This window comes from Chelonia mydas, chromosome 7 (assembly GCF_015237465.2).
Source record: "Chelonia mydas isolate rCheMyd1 chromosome 7, rCheMyd1.pri.v2, whole genome shotgun sequence".
Taxonomy (NCBI): Eukaryota; Metazoa; Chordata; order Testudines; family Cheloniidae; genus Chelonia; species Chelonia mydas.
Window position 1 is genome coordinate 37,159,812 of NC_057853.1, and position 19,351 is coordinate 37,179,162.

Here is a 19,351-nt window from a genome sequence, read left to right on the forward strand (position 1 = left end):
GCAGAGAGCTCTGAGTATAACACACAGTTTACTCAGACTAATCAAACTACCATTGCAGTGGTTCCTTCTTCTTCTTCTACTCTCCCAGGTCACAAGTAAGCAAGGAGCTAGATAGGATCTGTTGTTACTTTACTTTTATATATATATATACCTTGTGATAACTTTATAACTTCAGTTCCCTAAATATGTGCATGGTGAGCCACATCCTTCCTTAATGTAACTGGAGTAAGTGGGGCTATGCTGGGGATGGGATGTACCTTTGGCCAGGCATATCTAAATCTGTCTGAATCTTTTTGCTGATTCTAACCCATGTGGTATTAAGCCTAATTTTATATGAGCGTGAAAAAATAGGAGCTTGAGGATCTGGAAGCAAATACCTTTTTTTCTGGAAAAAAAAGGAAACCATCTGCCACTTATTTCCCTTCTTAAGTGTTAACATGACATCAGGACAAACAAGGGAAAGGAAACACAAATTTTCCCTGCCAAGGAACACTCTGTTGTATGTAACTTGTTTTAGAGAGGAGCACAGTGTTAACTTGGACTAGTGCTCATTTAGACATGCTTTAATCTGCTTCAGATTGACTTGAACATTTAAAAATGCTGCTGTGATCCCAATATGTAGGACCACTTCTGTTACAGCAAGTCAGAGCAATATTTTCAATATGTATAATCTCTTAGAAAAACTAAACTCCATTCCTGTGAGTTGTAAATTTACCACATTATGTTTCTCTTGGTTCATGGTTAACTGATAATTTGGCATGTTAGTTTCTGATGGCAATGACCTAGGTGTCCAAATATTCTACAAACACAGATGGACAACCGAAGTCAAAACATGGTACACCTAATTGTTGAAATCAGTCTTCTTCAAAGCTTCTCTTTACCAAGCACAGGGCTTTGCATTTATTAGAAGGGGTACACAAAAAATATTGGTAACATTATTAGGTCATGCATGTTACTTTACAACTCAGAGATCACTATTAAATTAACAATAGGAAATAAATGTTCAGCAGACATATAAAGATACAATAGTGCATACACATACTCTATTTATGACATCACTGTTTTAGCCTAGTGATAATGCTCAGCAAATATATCAGAACTCTATAGTTGGTTGACGGAAAGGTTGTCAAAGGAGGAAGAAAACTGCTTTAATTTTTCACAACAGTAAAGTGACTTGACAACAGGAAACACTAATGTGAATTGCCTCATAACAATCTGAGGCAAGAACAAGTCAGGTTAAGACTGTATCCTTGCAGCACAAAACATTCACTCATAACATAAACATGCATTGCAAAGCACTGGAGATGGCAAAAACAAGGGGAAACCCATAACACAATGCTTTATGACAACAATTCCACAGAGGAGTATCCAATAGGATAATATAGTGCAGTCATAGTAAGGCCACAATGTTACAATTGACAAGGACCATAAAATGAAGCATTTTGTACTACTACTAATATAGCTTTTCCTCTCATATTATATAGATTTTTATACAGTGTACCTGAATTGTATCTCATCATAGACCTTTTTAAAGATTAACATATTGCTTGGAACAGTAATGGAGGATGGGTCACAAGGATATAAACACTAAATAATATTCACTGTAGGTTCTAGTCTATAAGCCATGTGCAACTGCATGAAACTGATCTTCAAATGGCTAATCAGAAAAAAGGCTAGCAAAGGACTTCCTCAAGTTTCGGATAGTTTCAGCTTTTGCTTCATCCTCGTTCACAGATGATCGAAAGAAGGATGATTCTGTGAAACTGAAGGCATTTGTCAAAGACTGTGATTTGCTGTAAGACAAAAGCAACATGGTTGGTATGTTCATATTGTTAGTCAACTTCCATGTACATATGCTATATCCATACAAACTATATGCTGTGTAAAAAGGAAAAGCATTTATGGGATGGAAAACAACTTACATGTTCAAACAAAGATGGACAAGCGGAGACAAACAGAGTCAAGTACAGCATATAGAACTGATGAATACAGCACTTTCTCTCTATACTTTAGTTTGAGAAGTAGGCTACACCACCTATACTTAATAGAACAGGTTGCTTAATAATAAAACAGCTTATATTATTGTATGAATCGAAAGGATACTAAATCACCAATAAAATAGAAATGAGAGGAATATTGAGCTTGATTCCCCTCTGTTTCACATTTTATTCCCCCCAACAGTAACCCCATTAATTTCAGTAGCTGGATTTCAACTGGAGTGAAGAAGAATTGGGCCTATGAAGTCAAATTCAAAGCCAGGGAAACTTGAATTCAAGATGAGTATCAATAAGGCACAATTATGTTCCTTAAGGGTGCAAACATTTATTGACACAAGGAGAAGAGGCATGTCAATACATTTGAAGAATTGAGACCTAAAATTGTAATCTCTTCTGATAAGAACATAAGAATGGCCATACTGGGTCAGACCAAAGGTCCTTCCAGCCCAGTATCCTGTCTGCCGACAGTGGCCAATGCCAGGTGCCCCAGAGGGAGCGAACCTAACAGGTAATGATCAAGTGATCTCTCTCCCACCCTCCATCTCACCCTCTGACAAACAGAGGCTAGGGAGATTTATTGGATGTTTAATCCTTAAGTGTGACTTAATGAAACTTTTATTTTGTGAATGCACTTGATTTAAAAAAACAACAACAATCTGTCAGTGCTTGTGTATTCACTGCAAGCAGTTAGCAGTAGAACCTCAGAGTTATGGACACCTGAGGTATGAACTGACTGGTCAACCACACACCTAATTTGGAACAAAAAGTACGCAATCAGGGAGCAGCACAATACCCCCCCTTCCTCCAAAAAATGCAAATACAGTACAGAACTGTGTTAAATATAAACTACTAAGAAGATAAAGGGAAAGTTTAAAATTTTTTTGACAAGGTAAGGAAACTGTTTCTGTGTTTGTTTTATTTAAATTAAGATGGTTAAAAGAAGCATTTTCCCCCTGCATAGTAAAGTTTCAAAGTGGTATTAAATCAATGTTCAGTTGTAAATGTTAGAAAGAACAACCATAACGTTTTGTTCAGAGTTACGAACTGTTTAGAGTTATGAACAACCTCCATTCTTGAGGTCTTAGTAACTCTGAGATTCTAGTGTCTGCTGGTTTTTTTGTAGTAGTGTTAACATTAACTATAGAATAAGTCTCTGTGAAATAGTGAATAAAATATACTTTTGCATACATGAAGGATAAAGTTTGAAGTTTAAAACTGTGTCCAATTCATAGAACTTCAAGTGGAATAACTTTTAAAAAGGGTGGCTTAAATTTAAAGCAAAACATCGTATCGTCTATCTATCTAAAATACCCTAAATATGTAAGCCTTTCAAAAAAGTATCCATTGCTTAATTAGTAAAGATAGTTAACTTTTTGGGAATGAAATGAACTCTGTCAAGTGTTTATCTTATCAGATCTCAAATAGAATTCAGTAGGAGATTGAGATTTGGCTGTGATACAGCAGCAACACACTTCTCGAGTTCATATTGGCTCATACTCTGGGGCTTGCAGTTTATCCACCTTTACAACAAGCAGTGCTACATGTACTTCAGTCTTTTAATACATTATAGATGAATTAATGATGGATAAACATTTGTGTTTGCACTAATGAAAGGTGGAGTGTGGGAGGCGAAGCAGCAATTGACTTGATTAGTAACACAAAATAAATGGCCTAATTAAATATTTATTCACAGATTAATAACCTGCATGCACATGTTAGGCAACACTTTGTGAGTGACTACAAAGCACGCACATGCAAATATCTATAGTACAGTTAATCCCAAAGGCAAGGCATTTTATTTATGTACTGAAATCTGTTTGGAGTTAAGTTGCTTCTTGGAAAGTTGCATAAACTAATTTTACCCCTGACAGGGTTAATGCCATACTCTAGCTCTAGTTTTGAAATGTTGCCAACTAAAAACTAATTGCCTTTTAAAAGTTATATTTGATGAGAGAAAACTGGATGTATCTCGGAAAAGAAAACTATAAATCTATTTAGATGTAAATTGGGAGCAGAGGTACAAATTAATGGGGAGGGTTAGAAAATCATGCGTATATAACAACTATTTAAAAAGAATGTCAGGAAAATCTTAGTTAGGTTTCAGACAGTTTCTGGGATGGGGAAAATTGTCATTCACATTCTCTTGTGTACACTTAAAGAATGGATTAATTTATCTCAGGACATAAGATCACAGAACAAGAATAGTGATATACAACATGCTATGGGACAGAAACAAGATTCTTCCAGAAACAGCCACACTTGTCCCATTTTTTGGGTCACTATTGCTCCCACTGAGTCTCATGTGCTTAACAAGTCCAACTCACTCATTGTGGGGGAGAGTCTTAGCAAAGTCTGATTATAGGTGCGGAGGGGAGATTTGTTCACATAAGTTTTAGCATATTAGGGGCTAGAAAAAGGGAACTGGTCTCTCATACAGATTTACTGTGTAATACAAAAATTAATCTAGTCTCTTTGTTTATCCAATTAAGACTATACTATTGGAATATATAATATCGGAAGATCCATTGGAATGTTAAGACATCCCTCCCATTCCTGCTAGCAGTATGTGTGTGTCATGCACTCTGCAAGCATTGGAAGAACAAGACTCTTTACTGCTGCTCTTTTCTTCTCCCCTTCCCTTGGGTCAAGCCATGAGAAGGGAGATCTGTGGGACAGAGGATCCATCAGTGGCAGGGCAGGGTTGGCTGGAGATAGCAGCAATTGCATACTATGCCACTTCCTGTTCACTGCTGGTCTGGAGTATCCTCCTACCGTGAGGTGTGGAACCCAAGGATCCTTCTCTGTGTTTAGTGCACACCGTTTATTGTACTGGTACTTATATTTTAACTGCAGTATACAAGGGAGATGGTTTGTTTGAGTTACCTGTACTGTATGTTCAAGCAGCAGTGTATAACCTTGAAAGAAACAGTATTGCAAAGAAACCCATCTAACTAAGTATTGCATCTGTGTAGCATGTTAATCTGGATTATTTTTCATATAGGCCTTTTGAAACTGAAATCTTTTCTTGTCTGAGTGATTGCAAGGTTAAAAGTTTAAACAGATAAGACTTCCTTTTTTTCTGTGCAGCTTTACTCACAGTGCATGCAAATCATGAGTCAGTGACATAAAAAAGGAGAAAAAAAAATGAGAGGATGATGCCTCGTCAAACCAACCCTGGTTTGAGCTGAAAATGTGCAGGTATCATATGAAATTCTGCTTTTACAGCATTTAGGATGTGGGTATGACTCTCTGAATTGACCTCTTTTTACAGTCAAAAGCATGTTCTGCTTTGCTGCTATGTATTAGACAGGCACCCAAGCTACTGTTATGGAAACAAAATACAATTATACGGCAGGGGAAGGAGAGAAACAAATATCTTACTTAAGCTGTGGATGAGACTGAGGTTTCTGCTGTGGAGCAGGTTGTGGCTCTGGCTCCACTTCCATTGATAACCCGGCGCTGGAAATACCTTGACCCCGCGCACGTGGTTGTTGAGTTGTAGGGCCAGGTGGACGCTGTGGCTGGGAAGTTGAGGGCTTTGCTGACTGCCCCATGGGGAACATGCGCTGTGGTTGCAATGGCTCCTGGCTTTGTGATTGCGTTCCTTGGGGTTGTACTGGGCCCCCTAAGTTCAGTACAAGAAAAACTTCATAATGTTACAGTATCAAAGGACGTATATTATATTTTATATCCAACACTTAAAAAATAATCCTGGAATCTGTCAAATTCTGTGTTGAGACAATATTCTGCTAATATAGACCACCAACTTAGTATAGTCAGTACTATTTACCACAACTGATACATTCCTTATAGCACCTTTCCACTCCAGCCTTAAATTTACTATGAGATCCAGTTAGCCAAACATCCCAGGGATAAATTTGGCATGGTTCAGTGAGAGGTTTAGCTACAGCAGAATATTCTGATAATTCACCAGTGCAGCTGATTCATCTATTGTTTTTATGCGATGTTACTACAGTACCGTTGAAGAGCCAAAGCTTTAAAATTATCTCCATAGTTGCTTATATTATTCCATTTACAGTTACCTTTACAGCAGTAAAATAACTTTAAAATGACACTGACTGGAGACCTCTGGTAATTTATTAGATTTTGTAGTGAAATATCTAAGAAAAGAATACAGAGAGACCTGAAAAAGTCATCACTAATTTATTCTTAGTGACCAAGGAGTCTGAGTTTTTGCTTTTACTGACTAGACTATGAGCTGGCAAATAGAACAGCATTATAAAAAGTATGGGAATAGCATATGAGGCAGAAACTTAAGTTGTGAAATCCATGACAGAACTGATCAGCAGGCTTTTGAAAAGATGCTGTATCATCAGACTGTTGGTTTTGAGGCTTCCTGACTGAAAATGTACTCAGTCAGATCTCAGTCAGCAGGCACTGCACTGTATGTAGTGTCAGGTGTCTACATGTGGTTTTCACTGGGAGGCTTTTGATGAATTGGCAGTTACAGCAGAATCATTACCCTCACATGTCATATAGCTAATATAGCACATCTGAATGAAAGAGAGGCGGAGGCAGAGCCAGAGACAAAACTTTTTGATAGATTTGATTAAATAATTTTTCAGTCAGGATCTTTGCAAAATGGACATGAACATTAGGCAAGCCTATTGATCTAGCTGTTTTGAAAATGTCAGAATTTAAGTCCTCTTACAAAGAGATTTAATGTCTGTGTAAGATCTCTCATCCTCTTATTAGTCCTCAGAAAAGAAAACACTTCTATATCTGGAAGAAATGGTATCAGCACAATATGCCATTGTCTTTCTTTTTAAACAGACAAATAGTCATGGCTAGTTTTCCACTTACTGTATAAGATTGTGTGTGTGGAAGAACCGAACATACTAGTGCTTCAAAAAGTTTACCACAACTAGGATTATTCAATATTTTGTGTTGTAGAAAGGTAAGGAGCATCTACTTAATACTAGGGAATGGGACTTCATTTTGTAAATTTTTATGACTTTTTTTAGGAAACCTCAAAAGTGGTAACAGTCTTGCAACATCTTAACGATACTCATTTACTTATTAGCCTCCCTTCACTCACTACTGGAAAACAAATATTCCCCTCCACCTCCCACTTACACATAGTGGCTTGAATGCCAGAAACTTTACACTGAAGACAGATGTAACTTTCTTTTATTGCACATTAAGCTGTACAAGATATTTCACATAAAAGATATACTGCAGTCACACTTCCAGTATTTGCTCACTTTCTTGCAGCTGGGTTGTACAAAAAGGGAACAATCATGAAAGAAACTTTTACCAAATAAAGAAATAAATAAAATCTGAACATTAATCCTACACTGTAAACATCTGTTCCCTGTTACTCACAAACTTGCACCTAAGCATGCTTGCATGCAGAGACATTTTGACTTGCTGCTTCTCTGTGGTATGAAGTAATAGGTATGTGCCCCTCTAACTTTTACAATCAACAAGCTGAAGTCCTACCTGAAATGCAATTCTTTTCTTTGCACTCTGCACATACAACTCACAAATGTCACATGAAAAGCACTTGTGATTACTCACACTACTACATGCAAAACAACACCCACCGCTTTAAATAAAAATCACTCGGTTAACAGATTCATTTCTTCACCCCAGGGCAGTATGATTTATTCTCATCTATGATATCTGAAGGTAAGAATTTGTGAACCTGATCTTAAGTGTATTTTCTCCATACGCAACAAAAATAGCCAATGTCATCATCACAAAGATCATTGACTCAGAAAAACACAGATCACTAAAGCAAAATTTCATGTAATTTACTGATTGGCAGTAAACAATAGCATTCACCGTTAACATTTAAATAGCTAATAATGCATATATAAATTCTCATCTTGCCAGCCTGTTTTTACAATTAATAAAGCTCACAATGCTGAGTTTTTTTTGTTGTCGTTGGTTTTTTTTCAGTGTTTGTAGGGAAAATTAAAAGTAGAACAAAATATATTTTTAAAGGAAAACAATATTGTTTGTATTAAGCTAGTGACCACTATTTGCCTTTGTCTAAATGACAAAATACAGTGCTGTGCCTTGCTTACAACTAAGTTTTACAGTATGCTAGAATAGTGCAGGTTGTGTTAGGCTAGATATCTCATAACAGTTCGATGGCCTGCCTGGATATTGCTTGTTATATTGAAGAGTAAATTAGTTATGTGAAAGTCATGAGCAATTATGGCTATAGAAAGTCTGGCAAAAGTCAAACATCTCAGGTCTTTTTGCATTTTGAGTTATGAATAAAGATAAGGCCGTGTTTAGTGGTTAATTCTGGGATAGAATTTTTAAATGTATATCCTGATATTTGAGTGAAAATAGTGGCACTGACATGAAGTAAATTACTTATCTATTTGTTTCATGTTACAGTTAATGGGACAGAGCCTTAGCTGGTGTAAATCAATCCAGCTCTACTGAAGTCAGTGGAACTATGCAGAATGATACCAGCTGAAGTCCCGATATTTAGCAAACAAGACATTTTAGGGGGCTCAATAATCCTGCAGACACTTCCCACCAAATACCAGGAGATTAACTTAACCATTTTAGCTAGGTAAAGAATTTTGGGGTAACATTTGTCTTAGGTTTTTGTAGAAACCACAGATGACTAATTCAGAACCACAACAAAAGAAACTACTTAACTGAATTGAGATACATTAAATACTCACATTTTCAATGAGATATTGCACATAGGTGGCCCATTTACATAGCTTTGTAGCTAATAATTTAATGCAGAATTGATTAAAAATATGAACACCAGTATGTAAAATACAGGATATTTAAATGTTCCTGGGAAGAAGTCTCTTGTTTTATGGAATCACTGAAACACTAGAGTTCTACATCTTACCTATAAATAAAATTCAAATATTAACAGACTTTATAAAATTATTTTAAAAAAAGCCTCAATCAACAAATACATTAAATTATATCTTTTAGAATGTCTATCTGAATCACCTATCGATGTCAGTCATGCAAAAAAAAATTACGAATATCACACGCACACACTCACAGAGTTAAGCAAAAGTATTTAAATCTGAACCTGGGTTGTTGTTTACCCCACAATATATAATACTTAAAAAATACTGTCTAACCATCCATAATATACAGTTGTACTGGACTCTGTAGAGGCACAATTCTTTGTACACTGTTGACAACAGCCCTGAAATCACAAGTTATACAGAGAAACATAGGTAAGCATTACAAGCACAGACATGAACAAGTAAACAACCACACAGTATAGTTGACACTGCATAGAAAAAACACAGTCCAGGTCAGCACTGAAACAATGCAAAAACTGCACATAAACTGGTATGTTTGCTTTTAAGGTTGGTTTTTGGCTTTAACCCCTGCTTTTATTGTCAATTATTTAAGTAGCCTGGACTTGTTTTGGTCCTACTGCAACGCCATTACAGTCGAGAATATACTGTAAACAACCTTGAGGTGGTGGTCGCTGAGGTGGGATTTTGTTTGGCTCTGGTTCCTTAAGTGATCCACTCTGGAAGATAAATACAAAAAAAGAAGACACATAAAAATAGAGCAGCACAGTTGCATTGAGTTTACCGATGTTTCCACTGAAAGCTCTCCATTTAGTTTGGGGTTTAAAATGTGCTCTTCAGTTTTCTCCAGGTAAAATCAAGTCTAGTTTAGTTATTGCCAGTCATGACGCATGAATCCTGGCATACAAGAACTCAGCTTTGGGATAATTAAAAAAAAAAACCCAAAACCTCTCCCTTTTCAGCATGAGGTTACCACTGTATAACATGAGCAGGAGACAGAGTAGCAGCCGTGTTAGTCTGTATCCGCAAAAAGAACAGGAGTACTGTAGCACACAAAAGCTTATGCTCAAATAAATCTGTTAGTCTCTAAGGTGCCACAAGTACTCCTGTTCTTTATGAGCAGGAGAGTGTCTTATCTTCCAAAGATTGCCTTCCCAAAACCTCACCATAGCTCATGTGAGGCCTTTTTCCTTCAATTCCTGCGATCTTGAACAACCTTGTCTCTATCACACTGACTGTTATCACTTTTTCAATTTAGATTTTAAAACTCTTCTTCCTTCCTCATTCCTTTCCCTGTATTTTTGAGCTCATGAATAAATGCTTTGATATAATTTCTGCATAAAGTGGCCTCACTCCTGCTCCCACAGAAATTAATGCATGCAGGATTATGCCCAGTGGGCCAAATTTTGCCCTCCGTTACACCTGTGTGTTCAGTGAGATACTAAGGGGACTTCAATAGTTACCTGAATGTAAGTTAGGAAAGAACTTAGTCTTTTTCAGTTACAACTCAAAGACATTCCCCTGCAGTTTAGAAACAAACACAGTGGAATTTTGCTGGTGCTGGAGTATCAAAGTGACACTGACTATAGTTTTAGCTGTTTCATTAAGTGAAATGAAAGAGGGAAGCAAAAACATAATGGAAAAAAAATTACTTCACTCTATCCCATCTAGCATGTAATAGTTAACTTTTCAAAATAGGATATGTATTTGGCAGTATTGCTTTCAACATATTCTTGTCCAGAGGAAGAGATGGGCCTAAACAAAAATTTTGGAACAGAACACCCTCTGGGAACATAGGCTCTGGATCCAAGCTTTGTCTTGGGCTCATCACTAATATTTTTCAAAATATAGTATGTTAAAAAAGTAAAAATAAAGCACAAGTATTTTGTCCAGAGATTTAAGAATGAACAAGAAATTATTGCCTTCTGCCTAGAGAGGAAAAAAACCTAGAATCTATTAAAGGGTGAATGTAAAATGAATGAACATACAATCCTTGCAAAACTTACTTTTCTTCAGAAAGATTTGTGTTTGATCTTAAAACTGAAAATACATGTTACCACTAATGATTGGAATTCCATGGGAACCTAGAAATTGTAATTTTTGTGTGTTGCAAGGCAACAGTATTCTATCCTAAGCAGCTGTGCAATGTTGCTTTATGTCGGCTTTAGCTGCATAAATAAAAGGGGACATGACAGATCTGACACTCTAATTGTTCAGTATTACAAACTTCAAGATGAGAAGAAGGGGGGGTTAAAAATCAAAGTATAGTATGAATGGGCCAAAATCTGCTTGTCACAAGAGGAGCTGATCCAATAATACAGTTTTCTGTAAACATTAATACAAGGATTGGGAAGAAGAGGAGAATTTCACAAGGAGAAACAGGGATCCCCACACTTAGGAAGATCACTTTAAAACTCCTGGATCGCGAGTGGGTCAGAGTTCTCACCTCCAGAACTACACATGAAAGTCCAATCTGCCCTACACAACTGTGATGATATGGAAAGTGTATTGATATTTGCATTGTATCTCACTGGAGCAATGTCAGTCTTTCCTGTGATAGCTGGGAAACCTGCACAGGGAACTGGAGACTCTGGAAGGTTCACCTGGAGGAGTTTCCTCCATATTGTTCCAGCGCAATGCTGATGCAGCTCACACCTTCCTCTGTGTGCTATCAGGACATGTAGTGCTCCACACTGTGTGGAGACGATGCATGTTTTCTGTGGCATTGGTAGGGGAATGTTGTCTGCCTCCTCCCCATATGCAAAACCCCAAATGGATGGTGCAGTTCCTGTGGAAGCAGGATAGAATGCTGCAACGGAGAAGACTATTCCCCATTCTATGCCCTTGAGGCAGGGATCTCTGGGGTTTACATCCCCTCTATCTGTGGAGTTCTGTGGTGGGTGGGCACAGGCCTCCAATAGTTGTTTCTGGAGGAGTGAATGAAACCAATCATGTAATTCCTGTTAGAGAACTGAAACCCAAACAAATTGCTCTATGTTAGACATGCCTGCAGGTATTATCCTTCTTTTTGGGAGAGAGAGCGCGAGAGGGTATGGGGGAGGGGGAGGTTAAGGGAGGGAGAAGAGGAGCGCTGTCTGCTCACACACTGGCAGAAGAAAGCCGTGAGAGAGATGATTTATTTATTTTTTAACCTAAAGTAAGGGGTTGTGTGTATAAGAACAATCGAGTCTTTTACTTACAGGAAAAGAAAACGGGAGCTGGTGATTTAATATGTAAAACTAGCTATGAATTCTAAACAGAATATCTGTAGGTCCTTAGTCACCTCCATACCTGGAGGCTAAAGTAGGGCTGCAATTTGTTTACATGTTGTCAGAGTCTTTGGTTTAATCACAGATCATATCCAACTGCCTTGTCACAACACCACCAGTATTTCTGCAGTCCACCTCCCTATATATCTCCCCATCTATGAGGAAATGCCTTTATCTTAAATGAAGCTTTCCAAAAAACTTGCTAGCATTTCCCCCTCACTCAAGTTTCTCTGATGCATGCCCTACCTTGGCAGTTCTGAAGTTTCAGAGCCCCTGCATACTTTCCTACTGATGTTATAATTGCTTCACTCTATTCACTGACTGCAGCTGTCCTGGTTCTTCCACCCACACGTCCTTTCTTCACCAAATATCACCTGGTGCTTGGGAACCTCACCCACTCTCCAGGCCAATCACATGGCTAAATTATGTTTGCCAACCCACTCAGGCTGACCCCAAAAGGCCTAATTCACCCTATATTCCTAACTTGAGAAATTTGATTCTTGGGGTTTTCAGTGAACTGCAGTAATCTGTTCCCTTTCAGGAGCCTGCCTTTGACATTTAAAACAGGCTGGGAATCCACAGTCTTCTAACTCCATACTTGGTTGCTTTCTTGAGCCAAATCTTCTAATAAAATCTAGGCTTCTCTTAAAGCTGCGGTTGCTGGCAAATCAACTACAGCCTGTTACTTCCCACCTTTCTAAGGCATTGTGCTGCTAATGCAACTGCAAGCACTCTAACTCCTTGTGGAAAATCTAATTCCTGTGAGCAGAAACCCACAGGGACGACATCTGTCTTGAAGAGCTATTCTTCCCTCCTAATATTCATATACTTGCCACCAGGCTAAATCTGTTGCCAGTTTATTTCTCTTAGCACAAACAAGATTTTGTACATCAAACTTTTGGGTCTCAAACCCATCCAATAGTAGTCCAGACCGGTCTGGAACCAGGGCTATGGAATTCCAGATAACTTATGTAAAATGTCCCAAAACAGCCCATTGCTTGGATGCCTAGGGCCAAAGAGAAAAAATGGCTGGTCTAATATCTAATTAGTGTGTGTGTGTATACGGTGCTTGATATGGCTCTGAATACCTCAGAGGTGAAGTAATTAAGATGGTAATGAATGCCCTTTGGGGGCACATGCCAATTCCCATGGAATAAAACTCTCATATCATGTCTGATTACTTTTTCTGCACTTAAATTTGAAACTGAATACCCAAAAGACAGGGGGATTGTAATGTTACTACAAACGTCAAGTCTTGAATTGCCTATTTGGGGAATCTCCCATTTTCAAATAAGATTGATTTGTTTTATATATTTATAAAAACCATCAAGCTTTACCCAAGAAAGCCCTCTCTAAGCTAGTGACATTCCAGTTGTGTATGTAATGAAAGGTGCATTAGTTGCATAACGATATATATTAAAAAAGCATGAGCTAGCAATTTTGGCCAGAGTATCCCTTTAGTGGTCAGATAATCCCATTGGTCTGGAATGGGTGGAATGCTGCTTCTGTACCACTTTCTCCCACTCCACAGAAATGTATAGATGCTTTTTGCTTGAAATGTGTTCCCTAGAATTTTAGGGGGCAGAGGTTGGAGATAGGACTGGCTATCCTCCAAAGCACTGTCCCCTGTGACTCCATGGATTAGAATCAGATTGTACTAATGCTTGATCTATATATAAAAGTATCATACTTATATGTATTTGTATTTGTGACGTTGGGATTGTCTGGCTATTGCCAAAGTGAGTGGGTGCAGAAGGCTGTAATTTGGCAGGGAAATAGCCCTTGGGCAATAGAGCTATTATACTGTATCCCAGTGAAAATTGGTTTTGATTTGGCTGCGTTAGAAGGATTTGAAAATCAGCACTGGAACATGTATAGTGGGTTTATTTGACGCAATGACTGAAACTTTTAATAGGTGTCTCTACATTCAAAAAGAAATAGGGCTGCACCACACCTTGGTAGTTTAAGAGTAAATTAAATATAAAGAGGCCTGCCTTATTCAGTGCAAGAGCATCTAGATGCTAAATGAGTTTAGGAACTTTGTAGGAGAGCAGAATCAATGTATCCCTTCTCCTGCAGAGATACCTAAGGGGAGTCACTCCTTAGCACCTGACTTCACTATAATTAAGTATGGTGAATGTGGCAGGGCTACTGGTTACTGTACCTATTGCTCTGTGAATGAGTCATGGCTAATGGTTGCTCACTGATTGCTTTACTTTACTATATAATGAATGTGGCAGGGCTGCTACTGGTTGCCACTCATTGGTACCATACTGTATATTCACTGCAGATTAAGCAGGCAGCGTGACTGCATACTGCACTTTACAGTTACATTGCAGAGACATGTGGTAGGGTACACCTTACTACTCAAAGAAGCCACTTTCATCTTGCCTCCTGAAGCTGCACAAAGCATTATATAAACAGGGGGAGTGGGTAGCTGAGTATGTTCCACAGCCTATTGACTGCATGCCCTTGGGGAAGGTAGCTGGCTCCTACAATCTAGCAGTTTTGCATGTCAGTGTGCAATCCTGCCTGCTGCTCTGCAGGGGAAATGTGGATGGAAGAGACTCTCTAGAACAGCCAGGCAGGGTTGCACCCTTGTGCTGTGGTTTGATTATAGAGGTCTCCACAGAAGAGAACTAGTTCTAGGAAACAGATAAGCAGGGTGACACGTTGGCACAGGCCTTGCTACAGAATCAGATTCTTATTGTAAGAAAACGTGGTTATCTGATACCAGTGAGACTGATACACAATGATTTTATACATGTTGCATTTTCATTAATTCCTCCCCCTTCCCGGTGGAGCTGTTTCTCCAGGTTGAGATCGTCAAGATAAATTCAAGAGTTGGAAAAATGCAGATCAGCTATTGTTGTTACTAAACAATCTCTTCCAGTTACCTGTCTACAATTCCTCGGTATTTTCTAGCCAACGTGTGCGGAAAAAATTTGTATGAGAAATGAATGAAATCATTTGGTTCTTATGAAATGTAAACACTTTGAACATAAGAATGGTCATAGTGCTTCAGATCAATAGTCCATCTAGCCCACTATCCTGTCTTCCACCAGTGCCAGATGTTTCAGAGGGAATGAACATAACAGGGCAATTTGTTCAGTCATCCATTTCCTGTTGTCCACTCCTAGCTTCTGGCTTTCAGGTTTAGGGACTGCATGCCTGACCCTCTTGGCTAATAGCCATTGATGGTCCTATCCTCAATCAACTTAGCTAATTCTTTTTTGAACCGAGTTACATTTTTGGCCTTCATGACATCCCCTGGGAACAAGTTCCACAGGTTGACTGGGCATTGTGTGAAGAAGTACTTCCTTTTGTTCATTTTTAAACATTCTACCTACTCATTTCATTAGGTGATCCCTGGTTCATGTATTATCAGTCATGAGAAGGGGTAAATAACTCTTCCCTTTTTACTTTCCCTGAACCATTCATGATTTTATAGACTTCTATCATATCATTTGTTTTCTAAGCTGAACAGGCCACGTCTTTTTAATCTCTCCTCACGGGGAAGTTGCTCCATAACCAGATAGTTTTTGTTGCCCTTTTCTGTACTTTTTCCAGATCTAATGTATCTTTTTTGAGATGTGGTGACCAGAACTGGCTTGCCTTTCCTGAGTGCTCTTTAGGTACCTTGATCATCGAGGGGCCGGACTGATTGTTTGGTATACTTCCTGCTTCTAATGTAATTAAAAAAAAATTGCTGTTAGTTTTCTGCGGGGCTGTTACCGAGGAGCATAAGTTGGAAAGGGTTTTATTTCCAAAAATCCAAACCTGATTAGATTTTAGAACAGTGTTAAAGACAAACCTGCTCATGTGGACTTGCTTCTGTTAAACATAGCTCCCCTAAAAACAATACAAATAAACTATAAAAAGCAGGATCATGCCTCAGCTGAGAAGCATATTAAATGTTTAGGGAGAATTAATTAATTATGAAGATCTGTCATCCCACTAGAGCTGGATAATTCCTCTCCATTTTTAGCGAGGAGTCCTGAAGGAAAGTAATGCTTTTTTATAGTTTATTGTGACTCTGGCTTCAGACAGACATATTTGTAGTACAATTTATGAAAAGGGGGCATTAAAAGTATAGTTGCACAGTAGGTCTGTAAGCAAGTCTCTCCAAGTCAAAGAATTATTCCCCATAGCTAGTGAAGGAATGCAGGCTGTGTAATGGGAAAGAGCTCCCTCTTGTGTGTTAAGGTAATACAGAAGCTGAGAATAATACACAGAGCTGAACAAGAGCTCTGTGTAAGTTTGAAATCTTGTTTCTTTTACCAGCAGAAGTTGGTCCATTGAAATATATTACCTCACCCATTCTTCCTCTCTAATAATACACAGACACACACAACCAAACCTGAGTTTAATTACGTGTGTGTGTGTGTGTGTTTGTGTGAGAGAGAGAGAGAGAGACAAGTGACAGAAGTACAAGGCATCTGAATATGAGACTGTACTAAAGAATGGATAGACTAAGACTATTGAATACAAACATTTATCTTAGGTTTATTGTCCTTTAATGAACAAACCCATTTGCTGTGTTTGTGCGAGCAACAGCTTAAATAGTTTCAGGACTTTTAAAAAGCAGTGTCTGCTTGAACAGACAGAGCTAAAAGGAGAGAGAAGGCCATCCTGCAAAACTGAACTCAAAGGGATAAGCCACCAATTTATGCTGAGTGAGAACGGAAAGTGAAAATTATTCTTATTACGCTTAAAGGAAACTGGGGAAAGCATTTATTGTTAATTATAACATTTTATATTTGCCCCTCAATTTCATTTAGCATTTTGTTTCTCCTTAGTTATTGAAATAATACTAGATGTAAGACTATTGCCTTATATCATGTCAAAGCAATTGAAATTATTCTAGTTGACTTACTTCTGTACTGAGGCCTGTCTGCCAGGTTGAGGACAGAGACTTCTCAGGAGTATGACCTTGCCTGTGGGACTGTCTCTGAGGGTGTCCTGCTAGGAATGGTCTGAGAACGAGTCCTTTCCCCCCTAACCATTTAGCTTTGATCTCCCTGTTTGCAGGGACCACTGGGCCTTGTTTATGATTATGAAATTTACTAGTTATTTTATTTATAGTTCCAAGAACCATTGTGGTGATTAACATACAATAAATTATCCAATAATAAATAATATCAGGCCATGTACCTAGGTTCTTGCTCAGATTCTACTCTGTGTTTATTTGGACAAACTTACATTGATGTAAATGGAAGTTTGCCTGAATAAGATCCTCAAGATTTGCCCAATGCAGCCCATACACCTAAGAATCACCATGTTAAAAAAAAAAAGGGGGGCATTTAAAATCTTTTAGTACAAGGAAGTTTTTATGCAACATTGATAGGTTGTTATACACGGTGTCTTTGTGGCCTGTGGACATGAAGCATTTGTCAGTGCTTAGAGTTGCTTACCCTAAAATAACTGACACACTCTCAGCTAGCCACAAGAAATGTTTATATAGATATCATTGTTAATAAATATTCAGCAAGCTGCATCTTCATTAGTTCCTGTTTGTCAGTGACTATAAATAAATAAGCAGAAGAGTTGGGCAATACTTTCCACTGTCACTTAACAATTACTCTGTCTGCTGGTGTACAGCCCAATGGATGTTTCAAAACAGATAATGATATAATTCTGTCATGGTGGTCACGGAACCAGTTTATTTAAATTAGATAGTGAAAGATCACCTCTGTCTCCGAACAGTGGAGTTTGCCATACGGAGTCTGTGGCCGTGCATTAACTGTTCATTTGTTTTGATTTGCTGCTGTGGATTAGCAGTTTGTTAGTTCACTTTTGTCTAGTTCAAAGTGCACTAACAAACTGTTAATACACAGCAGCAGGTCCATGTAGTTGCTGTAACTGTAGCATGAAATCGTCTGTTTTTTACTGTGACTGTGCCATAAATTATGCAGAATTTTACCATGACAAAATTGTATCCATAAAGATAGAGTAATATTTGAACTACCATCAATATGCCTCTGTGCTAACTCAGTTCTATAAGACCATAGCCACTGTTTTTAAATGTAACAAAGCCCAAGATATTGGGTTTTTATATTTGTACATACACTTATTATTTTCAATATTTTAAATAGAGTAGCTAAATGTCAAGCCAAGTTAAAATGCTTGGGATAAATCATACACTACATTTTATCAATGGAATATAGTTTTTAACATTTGGACTGAGCCACATCAAGTACCTTTTTTTAAATAAGCTCCACTGGGATATTTATGTAATTCTGTAGCCATCCTTGGTGGTCTAAGTGAGAGTTCAGGTGCAAGGTTGCCTCACAGACAGCAATGATGAAGGAAACAGATTGAATGTTCTGGAAAACTTAGTTTTAATTTGCCATATTAGCGCCTTGGAAGTGTTTCTGAGGATACAGAAGACTGATTTCATAGACCTGACTGAGAATCTGATTCCTGCACAGCAAGGGTTAAACAAACACAAACCCTCTGCTTTCAGTAAATGAAGCCATTTTGCTGGTGATTCCGCTGTTGTTTCTTACAGCACTGCGGAAGGAAAGATTTAAGCAGTGAATGGAAGTAGACTGCTCCTATTCCCCCAGTTTGAGTCTAGCTGCCCTGGTGGAGGAAGAAATAGCTAGCTAAAATAAGCAATCTTTCATAGTTGAAAATATACCCACAGTAGCTTTGTGTCCAGAAATGTTCAGATTTATTATCTAGGATGTGACTTCAACATATTTCCTGTTAGAAAAGATTATGAATTATTATACTGTTCAGAGGTCTAAACACCTCTTTATCCAAAAAAATGATGAAGAATGGCTGATTATCAAGTGGGACTGATTGGCTTTTTGTCATAAGTGCCTTGCAGAGGTAGAGCATCTGTCTGACTTCTAGGCTTAATGTCCAACAGCCTCAATGTCTCAGATATGCAGCTATAAAATCAGTACTGTTTCTTAGCCTATAGTTCAGAACAGAGGGATGTGAAATATTTGCAATGAACTGCAAAACTACTCTTATCTGAATGGTTATCACATTTCTCTATGAACTTGAAATGGGACAATTTCTTTGACTCTTTTTCCCTAAGGTAGGCAACTTTTTTTAATTAGCAAAAATGGATATTTCCTAGTAAAGAAGGTGGCCCTCACAGGAAAAACATGTGGAAACTTGTTTTCATAAGGTCTTGATCTAGTAAAGAACTTGAGAATGCTATTAAGCTTTATTGCCTTCCTCTTGTAGAAGTGGATGGATCTCTGCAATCACAGCCAAATAGGTATTCTGAACTATAAAACTGAAAATAGCAGGCTGCTACTAGCTAAATATATTTTATATTAATGTGTGG

The 19,351-nt window shown here is 38.1% G+C and overlaps 1 protein-coding gene across 2 annotated transcripts in view; it reads right to left on the reverse strand.

The window, feature by feature from the left end:
- Positions 1 to 874: 874 nt before the first annotated feature.
- SYN2 (synapsin II) overlaps positions 875 to 19,351 on the reverse strand; it is a 402,447-nt gene continuing 383,970 nt past the window's right edge. For both annotated transcript variants that reach the window (XM_037905072.2, XM_043551313.1), the window contains exons 11-13: positions 9,435 to 9,495; positions 5,379 to 5,622; positions 875 to 1,793 (exon numbers count right to left, since the gene is read on the reverse strand). In XM_037905072.2, coding sequence (XP_037761000.1) covers positions 1,658 to 1,793; positions 5,379 to 5,622; positions 9,435 to 9,495 — 441 coding nt within the window. In that variant the 3' untranslated portion in view covers positions 875 to 1,657. The remainder of the gene's footprint in view (positions 1,794 to 5,378; positions 5,623 to 9,434; positions 9,496 to 19,351) is intronic.